Source organism: Bos mutus, chromosome 23 (genome assembly GCF_027580195.1).
Source record: "Bos mutus isolate GX-2022 chromosome 23, NWIPB_WYAK_1.1, whole genome shotgun sequence".
Lineage (NCBI taxonomy): Eukaryota > Metazoa > Chordata > Mammalia > Artiodactyla > Bovidae > Bos > Bos mutus.
The window spans coordinates 42,635,616-42,658,320 of NC_091639.1; the positions used below are offsets into that span (position 1 = coordinate 42,635,616).

Sequence of the window (22,705 nt, forward strand, 5' to 3'; positions counted from 1 at the left end):
AGTTTGATCATGTAGGTGCCTGGTACCCGGCATACTATCAAGTACATAGAGGACAGTCCATAAATATTTGCTAAATAAGTGAATGAACCTCTTTGAGCCAAGGATTTCTTATTTATATAATGGTAATAGTAAATTCCAACTTTGCAGAGTAGTTGACAATTGCTACTGCTGCTAAGTCACTTCAGTCGTGTCCGACTCTGTTCGACCCCATAGGCAGCAGCCCACCAGACTCCCCTGTCCCTGGGATTCTCCAGGCAAGAACATTGGAGTGGGTTGCCATTTCCTTCTCCAATGCATGAAAGTGAAAAGTGAAAGTGAAGTCGCTAAGTCGTGTCTGACTCCATGGACTGCAGCCCACCAGGCTCCTCCATCCATGGGATTTTCCAGGCAAGAGTACTGGAGTGGGGTGCCATTGCCTTCTCCGAGTTGACAGCATTTCTGTATTCTAATAATGCAGCCAAAAAGGAAGAATGAATATGGATGTGAAGAGATACCTGAGCAGGAAATGAAGGGAAGGATGGGAGCTGGGTGGCCAGGTTTACTCTGGGCTGTGGCAGAGGGGAAGGAGAAAATGAAAAGAGGGGTGGTGTGCATGGGGAAGGCATTGGGAGTGAAGATGTTTGTAGAGTGGCCCATAGACATGCCTGGTGAGATTTACTGTTGAAATACCAGTATTAGAAGAAACAACCTATCATTCATCTAAGGCTTGCAGATTCTTCCAGGCCCAGTTTTGCACCTTCAGTAACCTACAGCCCATTTATTCATACAATGAGCAGTCACTTGGTGGTGGGCTTTCTTGGTACATGCTGAGAGTGTAAAAAAAGAACAGGATAAGATCCCTTGAGACCCTGCAGTGGGAGTGAGGTGACTAAAGCAGACATTAACAGAATGATAAAATACAGATGATGGGAAGGGCAGGCCAGTGCTATGGACGCATACTGAGGAGGTCCCTCATCTCCACTCTGGGTTCCAAGGCTTTCTGAGGGAGCTGAAATTTCAAAGGACTAATACAGAGATAGATTAAGAGGGTCCAGATCATTTAAGTATGTCAAGGAAGGCAGACTGTAGAGAACTATTGAAGGTTTTCATATAAATATGATGTGATCAAATGTACTAGTAAAAAGATGCCCATGGCAGCACTGGTAAATGAGAGATTGGAGGCAGAGAGATCAACTCTAAGAAAACTGCAGTAATCCAGGAAAAAAAATCTAACCACTGAGGGCCTGAAGCAGTAGGAATGGAGGACAGACTCAGGAGATATGGGAGAGGTAGGATCGATAGTGAACAACTGGACGAGATGGTTTGAGGAAGGTGAAGTTGTCAGACTTGACTCCCACATTTGTGACTCATCTGATTGGGTAGACAGTCCGCCTACACCTGAGCTCTTGAATATGGGAGCTGGAGCATGCTGGGAAGGGAAGGTGGTGAGGTTAGTTTTGTAAATTTTGAGATGGAAGTACATTCAGTGTAGTAATTCCTGAACTTAATTTGCCTAAAAATTCATTACTGAACGTTTAACAGAGGTTTATGAGACATCATGTAAAATAGGAAAGTAATTAAAAAAAATAAAAGCACAATTTGAAAACCACAAGAGTGCTTTCGATTTCAAACTTTCTCTTAGACATTTTTGAGATAGTCAGGGGGGAAAAATGAACACAAGACTGGGTTAAGTTAAGCAATCATTTTTAATTTTGTTACTTGTAGTGATAGTATGGCAGTTAAAGGAAAATTTATTATAGATACTCTTAGAAATGTTTCCTTGTGAAATATAATGATAGCATTTGTTTAAATACTCTAGAAAAAAAAGTCTGTGGAATAGGAGAATAGATGTAACAAGAATGGAAGACTTTTGGCATGTTTAAATTATTGAAACTTCAAGCATATAGGGGAGACTTCCTTAAGCCAGTGCTTAAGAATCTGTCCTGCAATGCAGGGGAGCAGACTTAGACCCCTGGATGGGGAACTAAGATCCTGCACGCTGCAGAGCAGCTAAGCCTACGTGCTGCAACTGCTGAGCCTGTGAAGTTGCTCGGTCGCGTGCGACTCTTTGCAGTCCCATGGACAGTAGCCTGCCAGCCTCTGTCCATGGCATTTTCCAGGCAAGAGTACTAGAGTGGGTCGCCATTTCCTTCTCCAGGGGATCTTCCAAACCTGGGGATTGAACCCATGTCTCCTGCCTTGCAGGAGATGCTTTACCCTCCGAACCACAGGGGAAGCCCAACTGAGTCAAGAGTATATGCACTGCAATGAGAAAGGTCCTGCATGATGCAACAAAGACCTCACGTGCTGCAACTGAGACCTGATGCAGCCAGATTAAAAAAAAAACAGTGGTGTGTGGGGGTTTACTATTCTTTTGTGTTTGTTTGAAATTTTCCGTGATAAAAAATTTCAGGGACTTTCCTGGTGGTCCAGTGGCTAAGACTCTGAGCTCCCAATGCAGGGAGCCAGGGTTCGAACCCTGGTCAGGGAACTAGAGCCCACATGCTGCAACTAAGACCCAGAGCAGCCAAATAAACAAAATTAAAAAAAAATTCAAACTTGGTCATAGATCTAAAGGAAATCATTTAGTGGAATATAAATATTATAATTAATTAATCAACATTGAGTCAAGTCATAAAGTATATTTTGAATTTGTGGCAAGACCTGTGATAGATAAGTCATCAAGTAGATGATAGATATCATTTGGGAGTTGACTGGGAAATGCTGTCTGAATATTTATACACAGATTTCACATTATGTTTATGCCTTAGGTGATCTCATGCCATTGTCTGGGATGCTGTATGTTCAAGATAGCTATGTTGAGGTGGTTGTTTGGTTTGTGATAATTCTCTTTTCTTCAGGAATAGCTCAAAGACACAGAGATGATATTGTGCCTGGCCACCACTAATTGATCCAGAGGTCCATACCTAATACAAGCTGAGACAGTCAGATTGTCTCTTGTAGCAACATGAAACTTGAAAGATAAGATGCTGGAGGCCTTTGAAGATGAGGTATATTAATGGCAACTCAACCCCTGCTGCTAAGGCCCCTGTGACTCCCCTTCCTGAGACTAGCTGATTTATCCCTTTTGATTTTGGGAGCTAGCTCTATATCCATCCAGTAAATCCCCCCTTTAAGGGGCTTCCATTGTGGCTGACGGAGAAGGCAATGGCACCCCACTCCAGTACTCTGGCCTGGAAAATCCCATGGATGGAGGAGCCTGGTGGGCTGCAGTCCATGGGGTCGCTAAGAGTCGGACACGACTGAGCGACTTCACTTTCACTTTTCACTTCCATGCATTGGAGAAGGAAATGGCAACCCACTCCAGTGTTCTTGCCTGGAGAATCCCAGGGACGGGGGAGCCTGGTGGGCTGCCGTCTATGGGGTCGCACAGAGTCAGACACGACTGAAGTGACTTAGCAGCATGGTGGCTGAGATGGTAAAGAATCTGCCTGCAATGCAAGAGACCTGGGTTCAATCCCTAGGTCAGGAAGATCCCCTGGAGCAGGAAATGGCAGTCCACTCTGGTGTTCTTGCTTGGAGGATTCCATGGACACGGGCCTGGTGGGCTATAGTCTGTGGGGCCACAAAGAGTTGGACACAACTGAGTGACTAATGGGCTTCCCAGGTAGCTTAGCTGATAAAGAATCCACCTGCAATTCAGGAGACCCCAGTTCAATTCCCGGGTCAGGAAGTTCCCCTGGAGCCAGGGACAGGCTACCCATTCCGGTATTCTTGGGCTTCCCTGGCGGCTCAGACGGTAAAGAATCCACCTGCAATGCAGGAGACTTGGGTTCGAACCCTGGGTTGGGAAGATCCCCTGGAGGAGGGCATGGCAACCCACTCCAGTATTCTTGCCTGGAGAATTCCACGGACAGAGGAGCCTGGTGGACTACAGTCCATGGGGTCACAAAGAGTCAGATGTGACTGAACGACTAAGCATAGCACAGAGTGACTAATGCTTTGACTTTTCGCTTAAAAGTTAAGTTAGCTAGGATTGATTTCTGTTGCTTAAAATCAAAATAACCTTATTAAAGTATTGCATAAAAGAAATTACTGTATAAACATCTTTGGTGTCTTATTATATCTGTTGAAATACATTTATAAATAAAAATTCCTACTATCAAATTCACATTTACAAAAATTTCTTGTGGGACCCTATTTTGTGGTGAGTACAATTTGAGAACCGCTGTGTACAACATCCAAGTGGAGATCCCTAAAGGCATCTCCTTTAGGTTTGGTGTAAGGATGGTGGAATCAACAAGGTCTGAGCCAAAGAGGGGAATTTGGAAAATGTCAGCAAGTAGGTGGTAATGGAAGGTAAGTGAGGGTAAATGCCATCGAGAGCAGGTGTAGAGTATAAGAGAAGAGGGTGAGGACAAAACTCCAGGAACTTAAGGGTTAGCTGAAAGGAGTCCATAAAGGTGACAGGATGCCAGAGAAGTTGGAGGAAAAACTAGGAGAGAGTGCTGTCAGGGATGCCAAAAAATAAACCGTTTTAGGAAGCAGGGCATGGCCAACGGTGTCAAATGTTGCTGAGACTGCAAAGAGTCCATTTAATTTAGCAACACAAAGATGTTGAACTGTTTCATTGTTTAGGGTTAAGGATTAAATGGCAAATATGAAAGAGAGATGGTTGCCCACAACTTTTTCAGGAAACTTGGCTCTGTCAAGAAATAGAAAATGGGGCAGGAGTACAGACAGATGAAGGGCTGGGTGTTAGAAAGCCGGGACCTATTGGGTTCACAGGTGTAAGGGCTCTATTTTCAGAGGCATTCATATCTCATCAAAGACAGTGAGTTACTGGGATACAGAACTGGCCACCTTCCCTTGCTTGCAATTCCCACTTCCCCAAACGGATGACATACTATTTTTGAGATATCTATTAATGGAGGTTGTTGCACGGTCCTGGGAGGAAGAAGAATTACATAGAGGGAAGGGTAGTTATAAATGTTTTAACTTGTTCCCATTGTACAGGGAAAGAATAATTAACCACAGCCTTGCCTCCATCTTAATGATGGACGGTTGAATTTCTCTGCATGCTGGACTTATCTACACTGTACTCTTGGTGGGGAGCTTGGATCCTCTTTGCCTTGTCCCTCCACCCAATGTATTGCAGGGTCTGCCCCCACGTGTTCCTAGAGCTCCCACGAGTCCTCGTGTTCCTCCCCCAGACCTCCTGAACAGTGTTAATCTGGGACACGTTAACGAATTGCCATCCCCAAGGAGGACTGGGGCTCTTTGGAGGGGGGGTTTATTTTGGGTCCCCCACCCCACTTCTGACCACACATAGAACCGTGTGCAGCAAACTATGGTCTGAGTAATATTCTGCCCATCTGCTTTTATATGGCCCAGGAACTCAGAATGGTTTTTTGTTTATAAATGATTGGAAAAAAAAGTGAAAGAATTGGGGACATCCCTGGCCATCCAGTGGTTAAGACTCCACACTTCCAATGCAGGGGACTCAAGTTTGATCCCTGATCAGGGAACTGAGATCCCACATGCCTTTGACCAATAAATAAATGATTTGAAGACTCTGCCTGACTACCCTTGCTCTCTCCCCCGACCATAAAAAAAAGGATTATATTTTGTGACTCATCAAAATGATATGAAATTTAATTTTCAATGATTTATTATCTGGTCCTCTATAGAAAAATGTTGCTCACTCCTGGTGTAGAACTGTAGGTGGCCATATGCCATCTGTCTCCAGCGATAGTTTTGGTGATGTTAATATGACAGTGATGGTGAAAGCTGCTGTCGTATCCAACGCTTTGTGACCCCATGGACTGTAGCCTGCCAGACTCCTCTGTCCATGGAATTCTCCAGGCCAGAATACTGGAGTGGGTAGCTGTTCCCTTCTCCAGGAATATTCCAAACCTAGGGATGAAACCCAGGTCTCCCTCATTGCAGATGGATTCTTTACTGTCTGAGTCACCTCCTCTCTAATTTACTAGGGCTTTCCTGGTGGCTCAGATGGTAAAGAATCTGCCTGCAATGCAGGAGACGTGGGTTCTATCCCTGGGTTGGGGAGATCCCCTGGAGAAAAGAGTGGTTACCCACTCCAATATTTTTGCCTGGAAAATCCCATGGACAGAGGAGCTTGACGGGCTTAGTCCATGTTGCAGAGTCCGGTTGCAGAGTCGGACACGACTGAACGACTAACACTACTTTCCTAAGGGGCTGAATCTTCCCCTCCACAGGAATTACTGATGGATTAATCCACAAAGGAAGCCTACCCCAACTCTGGCATTCTACCCACCACCACACACACACACACACACACACACTCACACACATGTATGTACCCTTTAGTGTTTGGGGATATGCAGAAAGTCATGGAGTGTTTGGGGCTGTTATGACTGCTATTGTTTGTTTCTCAGAAGGGAGTATGGATTTTGAAAGGACCGTGTTCACATAGATTGATTTCTAAGATTACTACTTAATTGCCACATTAGATTTTTCTCACTGCCTCCCCCTCAAACCCCTTCTGTCTTTCTTTTTCTTCTCTATCATACTTGCAGCATATACACTGACAGTTTCTTCCTCGTCTCCCACTTCTCAGCCCACCACAATCTGGAGTCCACTCCCACTACAATGCTGAAACTGCTCCCAACATATTTATCACCCATCTCATAATTACCAAATCCAAGGACGCTTTCCAGTCCTCCCTCAACTTCTGAGCAGCATCTGATAATGCTGATCTTGCCCTTCCTCGTGGAACATCTCTATTTCTCTGAATGCTCTTCGTCTTTTATTCTCTTAGCTCCTAGGATGCTCCTCCTGCCACCTGCTGCTGCTGCTGCTAAGTCGCTTCAGTCGTGTCCGACTCTGTGCAACCCCATAGGCGGCAGCCCACCAGGCTTCCCCGTCCCTGGGATTCTCCAGGCAAGAACACTGGAGTGGGTTGCCATTTCCTTCTCCAATGCATGAAAGTGAAAGTGAAGTCGCTCAGTCGTGTCCGACTCTTAGCGACCCCATGGACTGCAGCCTACCAGGCTCCTCCGCCCATGGGATTTTCCAGGCAAGAGTACTGGAGTGGGGTGCCATTGCCTTCTCCGCCTCCTGCCACCAGGTTCATACAAATCAGTGTACTGCAGTGACTAGTTAACACTTAGTGTCTGTGCCACAGCTTGTCTCCTATATTGTGTTCTAGACTGTTCTGTATAGGAGTCTGCAAAGTGTGTGTTTCCCAGCCTTCCTGGGAGGTTGGCTTCCTGTTAGATTCTCTCAGTAGGGTGCATGGGCTCATATTTATGCCTTAGGCAAGAGTTTAAACTCAGGACTTGGAATAGGCTCAGGTTTTCCTCTGGTGCTGGATATATGGATTGTCTTGGACACTTGGTCATCAAGAGGTGAAAGGGATGGGAGCAGCCAACGGTGCATCCTTTGTGTTGGGCATCTGCCTTAAAACTAGGATCCTGCATGCCGTGTGGTACAGCAGGAAGCAAAGAAACAAAAACCCCACCTGTCTTCCGGTGTAACAGAGCCTATATGATCTAGCTCTTGCCTAAATTTTTAGCTCATTTTTAATCAACTATACCCCAATAAACTTAAAAAAAAAAAGATAAAAAAGTAAAAAGTAACTCCTAAAAAAAAAAAAAATTCTAGCTCCTCTTGACATTCCACCTTCATCCCCTGCCTGTTACCAAACAGGAACACATGAACAACCTCCAACTATTACAGTCCAACTATACAGAGGTCTCCAAAGAGAGGAACTCTGAATGCCTTTGACCTTCACCCCTTTGCCTGCTCCTTGCCCTGGGTGGTTTTTCTCTCCTCACATTCTGCTGGCCTGTTTTTCCTTCAAGACTCTTATCAGCCTTCCTAATTACATCCCACTTATTCCTCCATCCTCAAACAGTCTGAAGAGCCCTGGGTCTGGGTGAGGGGGTGGGGTTTGCTGTGGGAGAATGAGCTTCCTCAGTTTATTATTTGGCCACGGGGTGGTGCTGCTCAGAAGAGTCCCTTGGTCTGGTTACAGGCTGAGGCTGACAGCCAGATACTAGAGAGGGATCCCCACCAGGAGGCAGACGTTCCTCCACTGCCTCCCCACGCCGCCAGCTACACCCCAAGGCTGGCCGGGTGAAAGAGCCAAGTCCTCAAAAGGTGGCTTGCCCCAGGTCTCTCCCCAGCAACTGATAACGTCAAACCCTACACTTTTCGTGATTGGCTTATCCAGAATGCCAAGGGCAGTGGAGGGAAGTGAGCTGGAGAAACATGATCTGGGAAGGAATTTGGGGACCTGGGTCAGCTGGCTGGTAGTTCCTAGCCCCCCGGGGAGGTGTGAAGATATGGATCATGAGCTGAGCCAGGAAGCTGCGCTGCTACGGCTGCTCTCCTTTCTGTGGCTGCTGCCCCTGTCCTGGACCGCCCCTGAAGGTATGACAGTACCTCTCATTGACTTCCATCCTGATTGGGGTAGAGCCTAGGGAGCCGGGGTATTTGAAAGGACAAGAGTGCTTAGTAAGCGGTGAAAGTGTGATGAGAGAGCAGAGACGACAGAATTGGGAAAGAGAGCCATGCTATGGATGAATGGTAAACAATGCCAGAGGTGCCTCGTAGGTTCCATTGAAGACAGTCTCTTGAAGCAGAGATTATTATATCCATTTTCCAGATGAAGGAAATGAGACTCAGAGTTTAAGTAACTTGGGCAAGTTCACCCCTTTGGTAAGTGGTAGAGCTGGGATTTGAACAAAACAGATGTTATCTCCACTGTTCCTACTTAGGAACCCTGCACTCTGAAATCAATTCACCTTACAATTCTTGAAAAACCTCTTAACTTTTTTGGTCCTTAGTTTCTTTCTCTGAAAAGAATGGAGTGGAATGGAAGAAGAACCTGGATGATCCCTCTTACTCTGTCTATCATTCTGGGTATTGGGTTTTGAGTAGAATCTTTCTGGCTGGGGAGATTCCTGCCAGGAGTTTCAAAGAATTAGGGATTATTTCCTGTAGCTATGGTACTATTCCCCCAGTCCTGTCTTTGCAAGATCTGCAGGGCTGAGGGAGGGAAGATATTTTTAGAGAGGCCTGGTGCCAATGAAGTGCCTGAAAATAAGCCTGGAGAGTGGTTTTATAGTCTGCCATGGACTTCCCTGGTGGCTCAGATGGTAAAGTGTCTGCCTATAATGCGGGATGCTGCTGCTGCTGCTGCTAAGTCACTTCAGTCGTGTCCAACTCTGTGACCCCATGGACTGCAGCCCACCAGGCTCCCCTGTCCCTGGGATTCTCCAGGCAAGAACAATGGAGTGGGTTGCCATTGCCTTCTCCAGTGCATGAAAGTGAAAAGTGAAAGTGAAGTCACTCAGTGGTGTCCGACTCTTAGCGACCCCATGGACTGCAGCCTACCAGGCTCCTCCATTCATGGGATTTTCCAGGCAAGAGTACTGGAGTGGGGTGCCATTGCCTTCTCCGATAATGCAGGATACTCGGGTTCAATCCCTGGGTAGGGAAGATCTCCTGGAGAAGGAAATGGCAACCCATTCCAGTATTCTTGCCTGGAAAATCCCACGGACGAAAGAGCCTGGTAGGCTACAGTCCATGGGGTCACAAAGAGTCGGACACGACTGAACACTTGTGTGTGTCTGAGTGTAGGATACGGTACTGTTGTCTATGGCTTAGATCATGACCATTCCTCCATCCACGTGAAGACTGGGAAACCCATCAGGCCCTTCACAAGTCAACAGGATGGCCTGGGAATTACACAAAGGTCTCTTCTGTGGGAGACAGTAGCCCTGTGCCAGGACTTCCCAGGTGGTGCTAGCAGTAAAGAACCTGCCTGCCAACTCGGGAGGTGGGTTCGACTCCTGGGTCGGGAAGATCCCCTGGAGGAGGAAATGGCAACCCACTCTAGTACTCCTGCCTGGAGAATCCCATGAACAGAGGAACCTGGTAGGCTACAGTCCATAGGGTCGCAAATAATTGAACATGACTGAATGGACTTAGCATGCACGCACACAACTCTGTGCCAGGATGCATGGCTTGGTTAGCAAAATGCAAGCTGAATTTGAGCCACAACTTACCTCCTTGGCTGGGTGCTTTGGGGCACAAAAATACAGTCAGTGCTGCAACTCTGTCAACTGAATTTGTCACTTTAGATCCTAGAACCTTTTACTTGTTATAGCTTTAGATGGTTGATGTTTTTATGGACTGGGAAAGTTTGGAGAGATTCTGTAATTTCTTTTTTGCCCCTATTGGGAGGCAGAGCCTAAGTGACAGACACAAGAGGGGTTGTAAACCCACCACTGCCCCCCTCCTCCCTGGAGCAGGGCTTGCTGTTTTCTTTTTTTTTTTAAATATTTATTTATTTGGCTGTGTTGGGTTTTAGTTGAGGTAAGCAGAATCTTCATTAGGTTATGCAGGATCTTTCGTTGCGGCAAATGGATTCTCTAGTTGTGGCACAAAGGCACCTAAACTATTGCTCAGTAGCTGCAGTGCACAGGGTTAGTTGCTTCTCAGCTGTGGGACCTTCGTTTCTCAACCAGGAGTCCAACCGAAGTCCCCTGCATCGCAAGGTGGATTCTTAACCACTGGACCACCAAGGAAGTCCCTTGCTGTTTTCTAAGCTAAAGGGGATCCCACCTCCCTGAACCCCACCCTGTCTCTTTTGCAGCTCCTGCTCCAGGGTGGAGGGATGAGCTACAAAACCACACGTTCCTGCACACAATGTACTGCCAGGACTGGAGCCCCAACGTGGCGCTCTCTGAGTCCTACGACGAGGACCAGCTTTTCTCCTTCGACTTTTCCCAGAGCATCCGAGTGCCTCGCTTGCCTGAATTTGCTGACTGGGCTCACCAGCACGGAGATACTTCTGACATTATGTTTGACAAAGGTTTTTGCCGGGCCATGATCGAGGAAATTGGCCCAGAACTTGAAGGGCAAATCCCAGTGTCTAGAGGTCAGGGCATTTTTCTGTAGGGGTGGGGAGGGGAGCTGCCCTCTTAACCTCATTATACACTGAATTTTTCCCTTTCACACCAATTCCCCATCTCTCATGCTTTCTGGTTCTCCCCTTGAACCTTGATTTTTCTACCACCCATGGTCTGCACTCTGTTTTTGTTGTGGGCAGAAGAAAAGCCCCTGGGGTGTAGTAATTCAAAATTATGGAACTTGATAAATTTAGCGGGGACCAACTGATGCCTTCTGACTGTTAGCACTTGTGCTGTGGTTGATGCTCAGCAAGATGGAAGGGGAGAATGGAAGTATCTGATGATGTGTCTGAATTTCATTTTATTTATTTATTTTAAAACTTGAGTTTATTAGGAAATGTTGATGGATCATAGTAGATGAAAGCCCTAGCTGAGTTAACGAAATGGTAGTTAACTGCCTTGGTAAACTAGGCTTAACTACATGGATTAAGTAAGCTCTGTTAATATTTATTTTATTATTCTGCCATAATTGTTTGGACATCACAATGTGTGTTTTTAATTGAAATATAGCTGATCCACAGTGCTGTGCCAATCTCTGCTGCACAGCCAAGTGACACAGTCATGCACATGCATACATTCCTTTTTAAATATTCTTCTCCATTATTGTTTATCCCAGGAGACTGGATATAATTCCCCATGCCACACAGCAGGACCTTGTTGTCCAACCGTTCTAAACGAAATAGTTGACAATCATAATGTGTTTTAATGTACATTTTTCAAGAGTTTAACAACAATACCACATCAAAACTGAGTTGACATTAATTGGATGACAAGGTAACTTTAAAAACATATATAAATGTGATGAGTATGTCTTTCAAATATGTCCAAACATATAGTTCTTGAAACGATCCTTAAAATCAGTATTTTCAATGTTTTTTACCAATTGGTTCTTTTTTTTCGGTGGTTACCTTTATTTTTTAATTTAATTTTTATTTTATATTGGAGCAGTTGATGTACAATGTTGTGTTAGTTTTAGGTGTACTTACACACATACATATATTCATTCTTTTTCAGTTTCTTTTCCCACATAGGTTTTTACAGAATGTTGATTAGAGTTCCCAGTGCTGTAAAGTAGGTCCTTATTGATTATTGATCTTATATATAGTAGTGTGTGTCTGTTAATCCCAAACTCCTGGTTAAAATGTGCCTGCATTTTTAATGAGAAGACAGCCCGTGGTCAGGTGCCCACGTGCGGTCCAGACCGGAAGTGCTGCAGGAAGTTAGGGTGGCGGGGCCGGCGTGGTCTGGCTGTGGTCCAGGTCTGGTTCTTGCCTGGGCAAAGACCTCCCCCAGAGCCCCAATTCCTCGTCTCTCCTCCATGTGCCACGGCCCTTCCATAAACGGGGGTCCCATCTGAGCTTCCTTCCCTCACGCCTCAATCCCCCCACAGGGTTCCCCATCGTTCAGGTGTTCACACTGAAGCCCCTGGAGTTTGGCAAGCCCAACACGCTGGTCTGTTTCATCAGTAATCTCTTTCCACCCACACTGACCGTGAACTGGCAGCATCAGTCGGCACCTGTGGAAGGAACCGGGCCCACTTTTGTCTCCGCGGTTGATGGACTCACCTTCCAGGCCTTTTCCTACTTAAACGTCACACCAGCACCCTCTGATCTTTTCTCTTGCATCGTGACTCATGAGATCGATGGCTACACAGCAATTGCTTTTTGGGGTGAGACCCTTCTCCCTGGAAGCCGGGTTCCTTTGTGGGGCTGAAGAGAGGTGGACCCATGGGAGGGCTTGTTTCTCCACCTGGCCTTGTTCAGGCCATTCCCGCTCTGCGCCGAGCTCAGTCTTCCCAGTCTCGGGGTCTGCCCTGTCATAGACAGCCACGTCATCCCCAACCAGGTCTCGGGGCTGATCAGCTCCCCTTTTTCTCCAGTGCCCCAGAACGCGCTGCCCTCTGATCTTCTGGAGAATGTGCTGTGCGGCGTGGCCTTTGGCCTGGGTGTGCTGGGCATCATTGTTGGCTTGGTCCTCTTCTACTGCCGAAAGCCGTGCTTAGGGGGTACGTCGGGGTGTCTGGAGGGGGCGGGAGAGCCAGACACACTGGCGCACATGTGAGTTTGCCGGGGACCGTCTTGTGACCCAGGGAGCACCCAGTGGCCCTTGGGTGGGCAGGCCTGTATCTGCACACCCATCCTCCTGGTTGAGGCCCCGGATGCACACATGCAGTTACAGGTCGGGAGGATGTCTTTGCGTGGGGGAGGAGCAGCGGGGGAGCTGGAGGAAGGGTGTTTGGAGATGATCTGGAGACAAAGAGAGAGCAACTTCTGGCTGGTGTGTTGCTGGTGGGGAAGGCCCTTTGGGGATGAGAAGGACCCCCCCGATGTATTTTCTCCATCCTTCTTTCTCCTCAGGCTGACTCTTCCTGACCAGAGTCTGATGCCAACAGCTGCAGCCATCCAAGCAGGAGGTGTTCAGGTTCTCACATCCTGACCAGGATCTCTCCTTCCCAGAGCAGGAGGCCCTGGGACTCCTCTGGGGTGGGTGTGTGTGTGTGTGTGTGTGTGTGTGTGTGTGTGTGTGTGTCTGTGCGAGCGTGTGTTGTACCCAGGTTTCTCAGCTGAGGGCTCTGCATCCAGGGGAACCCAGAGTGGCCTTCTGATCACAACCCTGCCATGTCAAGGCAATAAATCTTATTTCTTAATATTGGTGTGGCTTCTTTTTTAACTCATGATATTTTATTTCTGGATACTTTAACTCTAGTAGGTTATCATGTCAAACTCAACATGCCTTCACCTGATACAGTTTGCCCTCATTAGGGAGAGAAATGGGAAAACCCCTAACTCATGGCTGACTCCTGCTCTCTGGTCTCCACACAGCACAATGGCTTTTACTCCTATTAGTCTGTGCAAAATATGTGAGCAAGGAAAGCAGAGCCTCTTTCTGATAATCTGCTCACACAATGGTGGAGGAAGCTGCTTGGTTTTTTTTTTGTTGTTTGTTTTTGTTTTTGTTTTTGCACTCTACTGTTTGTGAAAATGTTCATGCCTAGTAGAGGCTGCCTTGAGGAATATATAACTACCTTCAACCTTCACCACAGCTGGGAAAATAAGAGCTTCAAAGTGGGAAAAATAATACTTCAGATGCTGTTCTAACTCAGTCATCTCGGTTTTGTGAAAATAGTGTAATCAAAAATCACTGAAGTGAAATGTGAACAGCTTGGAAGGGCCCAGAACTCCCGTGTCCTCTCTGATGGCCTGTCCCGTGGCCTGTGGGGACTGTCCAGGGAGCCATGCTGCTGCCGCCCTGTGTGGGCGGTGGTGGTGTGGTGGGGCGCGTGGCGAATGGTGGCAACTCCCTTTGCCTGCACTTTCTTCTTGCTTTTCTCGAGGTCTGGGAGTTGCTTTGAAGGAGGGAGTGGCGTTAAGGTGAAAAGTGAAATTATTTTGGTGTTGGTGCAAGAGTCTCTGTTTTCTGCCTTGTATCAGAATCTCAGGGAAAATATTCACTTCTTCCGAGGACCTGGCACCTCCTCTGAACCATCTTATTGCTCAGAGCAGCACGTGTACTGGTTAGGAAGATGGGGTGCAGAACCAGACCTCTGGGGATTCAGTCATGACTGTAGCTGTGTGCCCTTGGATGAATTCTTCAACCTCTCTGTGTCTTGGTGTCATTTTCTGTAAAAGGATGATGTTAACAGTGGGGCCTCCCTGAATAAGGTTGCTGTGAAGCTTAAATAAATTAATATCTTGCAGAATGCTTGGAACAGTGCTTCGCATGTAGAAAAAGTGCTTGTAACTTAGCAAAGATTTTCACTGGGGAATTCAGCAGCATCATTAACTTCTTTTTTGGAAACACCTTTGACTCTACCTTCAAGTATTATATGGTCTCTCTTTGATATCTTTTTCTTTCACTTTTTCATCTGTCCCTTGTTGCTTTCTAGTTCTTCTTGATTTCTCTCTCCCCATTTTCCAACCTATCCAGAAACTTCCTGCCACTCAAGCCTTAAAAGTGCTTTTATTTATTTAGCTGTATTTTTTTGGCTGCACCTCTTGGCTTGTGGGATCTTAGTTCCTCGACCAGGAGTGAACCTGGGCCCTCGGCAGTGAAAGTGCAGAGTCGAAAACCACTGGACCACCAGAAAATTTCCAAACCTTCTTTTTAACTACACTGTGTGGCCCTAGGCAAGTCACACTCTCTCTCTGGGCCTCAAACGCCTCATCTGTACAGTGGTGGGCTTAGGTTAGGTGCTCTCTGATCAAGCATTCTGTGATACTGCCACTTATAATATTCAAGAAGCCTTCCAGACCCTCTCTCATCTGAGGTCCCCCTTTTAATAAAAAACTTCGTGCCTCCTCTTCCATGAACCTATTCCTAATCTTCCAGCCCTAACCGACCTTGACTGAACTCTTCCAAGACTTGAGGCACTCAGCCCCGGCTCTGCTCTCATGGCTACGCCATCTTGGCTCATGTGTTGGTTTTTTCACGCGACTGCTTTGTCATTTCAGTGATTCAGGGACCATAAACAGTTTACACGCCCGCCAACTCTCACCTTCCTTTATTGTCACTAGCACTGGAAGTTATTTGACTTTCAAATATTGGCAATTCAGTGGGCGTCAAGTGGTCTCATGTTTTAATTTGCTTTTCCTGCCTTACTAGTGAGGCTGGGCATCATCTCCTAGGTTTCTCTCTGTGTGAATTGCTGATTTATATTGTTCATCTATATTAAAAATGGTTTTTTCATGTGACTGTGGTGGTGGGGGGTTCTGATATATTCTGTATAGTAATCCTATGTCAGCGTATAAATACTGTAAGTGCCTTCTTCCACTTTGCTGCTCATCAGTTAAGTTTGTATACGGTTCCTTCCCTAAATAGAATGATTTCATTTTCATGATCAAAACCCATATGGTGGGAAATCCCTGGGGGTCCAGTGGTTAAGACTGCCAATGGAGAAGGCACTGGTTTAATTCCTAGTCAGCAAACTAAGATACCACATACACGTGATGTGACCAAAAACTTAAAAAAACAAAAACAAAAACCCATATGGTTTGTGCTTTCATAATCTTAAGAAATTCTTTCCAAACCCAAGGCAGTAAAGTTATAATTTTTGCTGGAACATAAAGCACAGTGATAAGGTGAGTCTCCATATTCTCAGTGAGAATATTTTTTAAAAATTTTGACCAGTTTCAAAATATAAAGCTTTAGGTATATAGAAGTTATAGGCAAATAGTCAAATGTCTGCTAACTACTTTTATTTAGTTACTCACAAGTTTAAAATCACATAATGTATAACATGGTATTTTAACACATATTGCTGTTTCCACTTTCATGTTCCATAAAATAATTTTTATTCTAATTTTTCTCATGTATTTATTTTTGATTATGCTAATGGTTTCTAAATTATTTGATTGATTGATTTAAAAATAAATCCATTTATTTAAACTAAAACGCCCCACCAAAACCAGTGTGTTCTTTTCTCCTACCTCCTGGCCCCTGTCTCTGGCACCCACAAATCTGTTCTCTTCCCTTTCTATAAGCTTGTTTATTATTATTATTCCACATAATAAAGAGATTATATGATATTTTTCTTTCTCCAACTTATTTCATTTCACATAATGCCCTTGAGGTCCATCCATGTTGTTGAAAATGACAACATTTTATTTTTTATTACTGAATAATATTCCATTATATGTACACATGACAATTTCTTTATTCTTTCATTCACTGATGGACAGTTATGTTGTTTCCATATTGTGTCTACAGTAAATAATGCTGCAGTGAACATGGGGTGTATATATATATATATATATTTTGAATTAATGTTTTTGTTTTCTTTGAATAAAGACCCAGAAGTGAAATTGCTAGATCATATGGTAGTTCTATTTTTATTTTTTTGAGGAATTTCTATACTGTTGCTGAATCCTTATGCAATATTGGTAAGAATGGAAGTTGGTTAAGCCACTGTGGAAAACAGTATGCATATGTCACATATTTATTAATTGAAATCATTTTAGAATAATGTATCTTCTCCAAAGAACTTTGAAAGAGTGGCCATAATTTGGAAAGGGAAAAACTTAAGGACTTATATCGAAGGTAATTCTCTCTTTTCTGATGAATAATTTTGGGTAAAAATGCTTTGCTTTATCTGGCCATCTATGATATTACACTAAGCCTTCTTCTACTGGTGTTTGTTATTCTCCTTTTACATTTGGATCTTTACTGATCTGGAGTTTTTGCATATGGTGTGAGTATGTTTACAACTTTCTTTTTCTCCAAACACTAAATTGACATTAATGTCATTTAGAAACTATTTGATTTATTCCCAGGAATTTTATCCCAAATTCTGCCATATGTGTGGATTTATCTCTGAATTATCCTGTTCAATTGGTTTGTCAGTTCCTTGTTCACTTAAACATGTTTATTTTTAATTTTTATTATTTTTATTTTTTTAAATTATTTTTTTAATCAGGGCCTCGATCAGAAGGACTTGGGCCCCCATGAGCGGCGCCGGGCCTGGGTCTTCCGTAAGCCACGTGTCCCGCGCCCCACCGCGGGGCAGGGATTCCGCGCTGGGTTGTTCCCTGTTCACTGGCCTTTACTGAGGGAATCCTGGTTAGTTTCTTTTCCTCCCCTGACCAATATGCTTAAATTCAGCGGGTTGTCATGTCTGATCTGAGGTCACGTAAACATGTTTAAATTATTAAGGCTTTTTAAAAATGTTTTCATATTTGACAGTGCTAGTTTCCATTTATTTGCCACCTCACTTCCCAGAAAACTACATTATGCTCTTCTTTATCAAAATTGTCTAAGATTCTCATGGACTTTATTATCATATATATTTTAGAATCAGTTTGTCAAATTCTCCCCAAATTCTGCTTTGATTTTTGTTAGAAATATGGGGGGAACCTGACTTCTTCATTGTGATAGGATGCCTCATCCATGAATAATGGTATGTCTCTTCACTTCTTGAGGTCTTCATTTATATACTTTAATAAAGTTTTCCTTTTATTCCATAAAGTTCTTATACTTTTGTATGTTAATTTCTAAATATATAAATATATTATGGTTTTTAAATTCCTGCTATAAATGGTTGGCAATTTTCAATTATTTTCTGATTATTAAGATATTATTATGGGGCTTCCCTGGTGGCTCAGATGGTGAAGAATCTGTCTCTAATGCAGGAAACCTGGGTTTGATCCCTCGGTCAGGGAGATCCCTTGGAGAAGGAAATGGCTACCCACTCCAGTGTTCTTGCCTGGAGAATTCCATGGACAGAGAAGCCTAGCTATAATCCATGGGGTCGCAAAGAGTCAGACAGGATTGAATGACTAATACTTTCACTTTTTCAAGATATTATAGTGTAGGATTTTGAATCATAAATCCTGAGTTGTCATCGTGCTATTACCCAGCATCTGGGTAAAGCTGAGCAGTCACTAACCTCCCTCTGCCTCCATTTTCTCATAGTTAAGATGAGAAGGTAATAACATGATTCAAGAGTGGTGGTGGCAGGACTTCCCTGGGGGTCCAGTGTCCAAGACTTCATGTTCCCAATGCAGGGGGCCCGAGTTTGATCCCTGGTCAGGGAATAAGATCCAACATGCCACAACTAAAGATCCTGCAAGCTGCAACTAAGTCCTGGCTCAGTCAAATAAATTAAATGTTTTTTAAAAAAGACTTGTGGTGGCAAATCAGGGAAAATATATGCTAGCAGTTCAAGTAATCTGGCTACAGGATGGAAAGATGTTGAACTAGTTATAGCCACTGTAACCCAAAGGTCAGGGTCTCGAGTAGTGAATCCCAACAGAGAAGTTGGAGAATGAGAAGAGGCGGGATGGCATGTGGGTGGACGTGAAGCTGAACAGACTGGGAAGTCATGTAATCCTGACCCAATGCAGAAGTGTGTAGTTTTGAGAAGACATTGAAGGAAGTCACAAATGTGGTCTTATACTCTTGGTTTTCAATTACAGATGTTGGATGGGTTGAACAATTTTTGACTTTATAAAATGGAAGCTTAAGTGAAAACCGTCTGTCCAGAAGAGGAGCCTGTGTGCGTACAGGGACACTAGGAAGTACCTAGAAGGGCTTCAGTGTTAAGGCCAGCCTCTCAGAAAAAGCCTAAGACCACATTAGTGAATTTCTTCCATGTGCCAATGATGTCACTGAAGTTGTTTTTGTTTTCACCAGTCCAGGTGGCTGGTAGACCCTCAACAGAAACTTGCATTTCCAAGCTTGTGCAGTTATACACCAACCGCCTTCCTCTTCTCTGATATGAATGCAGCCCACTTCCAGGCCTACTCAATGGAGAGGACTTCCTGTGCACCAAACCCACAATGACTTCTCTTTTCTCTTTTAAGTCCACTATCCAGATTGCTTGCCTGCTTTAACAAAAACTCTTCTCTTTCTAGATGTTTCTTTCCACTCTCCAACCGACCAGCAAGTGAACGACATGGAGGCAGAGGCCACATCTCTTAGCTCTTGGGAGTTCGTATAATGCTTTGCACATACACACCATAGTTAGTCCACTTCTGGCCATGGTGGCTAGGTTGGTGGAAGAGGCAGTGGGCAAGGAGGGGACTTACTCTTTGGGCCCTTCTATAGTGGCAGTAGAAGAGGGACAGGGACTTCCCTGGTGGCCCAGTGGTTGAGAATCCACCTGCCAGTGCAGGGGACACAGGTTCGATCTCTAGTTCAGGAAGATCCTACAAGCCACAGGAAAACTAAGCCCGTGCACCAGAACTATTGAAGTCTGAGAGCCCTATAGACTGTACTCCGCAACGAGAAGCCACTGCAACAAGAAATCCTTACACCACAACTAGAGCAGCAATGAAGACCAAGTATAGCCAATAAATAAATACAGAGGGACAGCACAAGAGAAGCTGCCTGGGGTTCCCTAATGTCAGTCCTGGTTTCTACATAAATGGTCATCCAATCACCAACAGGACTGGAAAAGCTCAGTTTTCACTCAAATCCCAAAGAAAGGCAATGCCAAAAAATGTTCAGACTACCGCACAATTGCACTCATCTCACATGCTAGCAAAGTAATGCTCAAAATTCTCCAAGCCAGGCTTCAACAGTATGTGAATCATGAACTTCCAGATGTTCAAGCTTGATTTAGAAAAGGCAGAGGAACCAGAGATCAAATTACCAACATCCGTTGGTAATTCAAAATGGATTACCAACGTTGGATCATCAAAAAAGCAAGAGAGTTCCAGAAAAACATCTGCTTCTGCTTTATTGACTACGCCAAAGCCTTTGACTGTGTGGCTCACAACAAACTGTGGAAAATTAAAGAGATGGGAATACCAGACCACCTGACCTGCCTCCTGAGAAATCTGTATGCAAGTCAAGAAGCAACAGTTAGAACCAGACATGGAACAACAGACTGGTTCCAAACTGGGAAAGGAGTACCTCAAGGCTGTATATTGTCACCCTGCTTATTTAACTTATATGCAGAGTACATCATGCAAAATGCCTGGCTGGATGAAGCATAAGCTGGAATCAAGATTGCCGGGAGAAATATCAATAACCTCAGATATGCAGATGACACCACCCTTATGGCAGAAAACGAAGAGGAACTAAAGAGCCTCTTGATGAAAGTGAAAGAGGAGAGTGAAAAGGTTGGCTTAAAGCTCAACATTCAGAAAACTAAGATCATGGCATCTGGTCCCATCACTTCATGGCAAATAGATGGGGAAACGATGGAAACAGTGACAGACTTTATTCTCTTGGGCTCCAAAATCACTGCATATGGTGACTGCAGCCATGAAATTAAAAGACACTTGCTCCTTGGAAGAAAAGCTATGACCAACCTAGACAGTATATTAAAAAGCAGAGACATTACTTTACCAACAAAGGTCCATCTAGTCAAAGCTATAGCTTTTCCAGTAGCCATGTATGGATGTGAGAGTTGGACTGTAAAGAAAGCTGAGTGCTGAAGAATTGATGCTTTTGAACTGTGGTGTTGAAGAAGACTCTTGAAGCGTCCCTTGAATTGCAAGGAGATCCAACCAGTCTATCCTAAAGGAAATCAGTCCTGGGCGTTCATTGGAAGGACTGATGTTGAAGCTGAAACTCCAATACTTTGGCCACCTGATGCGAAGAACTGACTCATTGGAAAAGACCCCGATGCTGGGGAAGAAGGCAGGAGGAGAAGGGGACGACAGAGGATGAGATGGTTGGATGGTATCACCGAGTTGATGGACATGAGTTTGACTCTGGGAGCTGGTGATGGACAGGGAGGCCTGGCGTGTTGCAGTTCATGGAGTCGCAAAGAGTCGGATGTGACTGAGCGACTGAACTGAACTGAAGTGAATTACCAACAGTGCTCAAGAGAGTTGAAATATTCTTTGGAGTTGACTAGAAGTGGGGGACAGAGCTATATGTGTAAAATCAAACACAAAAAAGTAGAGTTAAGAGGAAAAAGGGAAGGAAGAAACCACTTCGCTGAGCACAGGTCTCTGGGTTTTTCTGTCCAGCTTAATTCTAAAACCACCTTCAATCTTCTCATTAATAGAGAAGTGAAATTGCCTGCATTTCCTGTTGCTGCCTTATGGAAGGTTTCACATCTCCTTTGGCTGCCTGAGCAGAGACCCAGGCACAAGAGGGAGCTCGCTGAGCCTCCAGGAGCTGGCAGAGGGCCACGCAGCAAGAATTCCAGTTCCAGGCAGGCTTTGAAGACCTTGATAAGGATCCCGAGACCTGGTTCCTAAGGTTAGGCTCACCACCTACCTGGAGGTGGAGGAGAGACTTTCAAAGGAGAAGTGATCATGTGTGTAGGAGAACTCACACAGTTTTGAGACTGTTGAAAGAGAAAGTAGAAGAGACACTGGTTTGGAGTGGGAGGAGCTCTGAGCATTGGAAAGATAAGACTCAGAGGGATGTGCTGGCTCTCCCCTTTTTCCTTTTCTGAGCGGGGGCCGCCACAAGCTACCTCTGTGTGGTCCTCTCAGTCCTAGGACAGTGTGTGTGTGGGTGTACCTTGAAACCTTTGGTGTGAATCTTCAACTTGTTTTCCAAATTGTAAGAAGGACCATTCATAACAAGACTTTTAAGAGTAAATGAAACAGTGTGGATCTCATAGTATCCACCATAAAGTAGAAGCTCAACACATTTTGGACTCGCGCCACCCCCCCCCCCAACTCCTCCGTTTTCGGTTCATTCAACACCCTTCATGGCTGATTAGAGAAGTTCAAGTGTAGAACAATCTTGTAACCAGGTGGGGTTGAGGGCGGGGGTGGTAGGAAAACATGGTCAGAGCCGACACGACTGAGCAACTGAACTGAAGTGAATTACCAACAATACTCAAGACAGTTGAAGTGAAGCTCAATTAATTACACAAAACCAGCCTTTGGTTCCTGATATTTGTCTATATATTCATTTGGGGGATATGCTTTCCCCTTTCCTTTCTTCTTCAGAAATATCGTATTCTTCTGGAGTCAGGGACTTGGAGGGGGACAGGTAAGTGTCATGTTAAGGGGTTCCTTCCTCATCCTCCTTTGTTTAGCTCACTATTAAGTCAAGTTCAAGAGCTTTCAGGAACCAAGCTGGGGAGAGGCAGCCCTGAAGCCTGGTGGGGACCACAGGGAAGTCAACTGAGGGTTTTACATTTGTAATGGAAAAATCTACCAGTTGTATAGGTCACAGGTGAGAATAAATTGCTACGTGAAGCTTGTCTTTTCCTGGGTTAGAAGAACAGGGAACGTTTATCTCATTTTTCTAGTGGCTTCACAATGCGAGGAGGGCCTGCCCCAAGACAGATGGCACCTGTCAGGGAAACACATAGGGGAGTTTTGAGTTTGCGGGAGACAAGTGAGCTATGGGCACTGGCTCATGACCAGCTATTTATCAAGCAGATTAGT

At 44.8% G+C, this 22,705-nt stretch overlaps 1 protein-coding gene across 1 annotated transcript; it reads left to right on the forward strand.

The window, feature by feature from the left end:
• Nucleotides 1–7,915: 7,915 nt before the first annotated feature.
• LOC102284391 (HLA class II histocompatibility antigen, DM alpha chain) lies at nucleotides 7,916–13,551 on the forward strand. The gene is made up of 5 exons (XM_005891381.3): nucleotides 7,916–8,358; nucleotides 10,589–10,873; nucleotides 12,295–12,573; nucleotides 12,784–12,909; nucleotides 13,262–13,551. Exons 1-5 carry the CDS (start codon nucleotides 8,160–8,162, stop codon nucleotides 13,264–13,266), a joined length of 894 nt encoding a protein of 297 aa, XP_005891443.2. The 5' UTR covers nucleotides 7,916–8,159; the 3' UTR covers nucleotides 13,267–13,551.
• The last annotated feature ends 9,154 nt before the right edge of the window (nucleotides 13,552–22,705 follow it).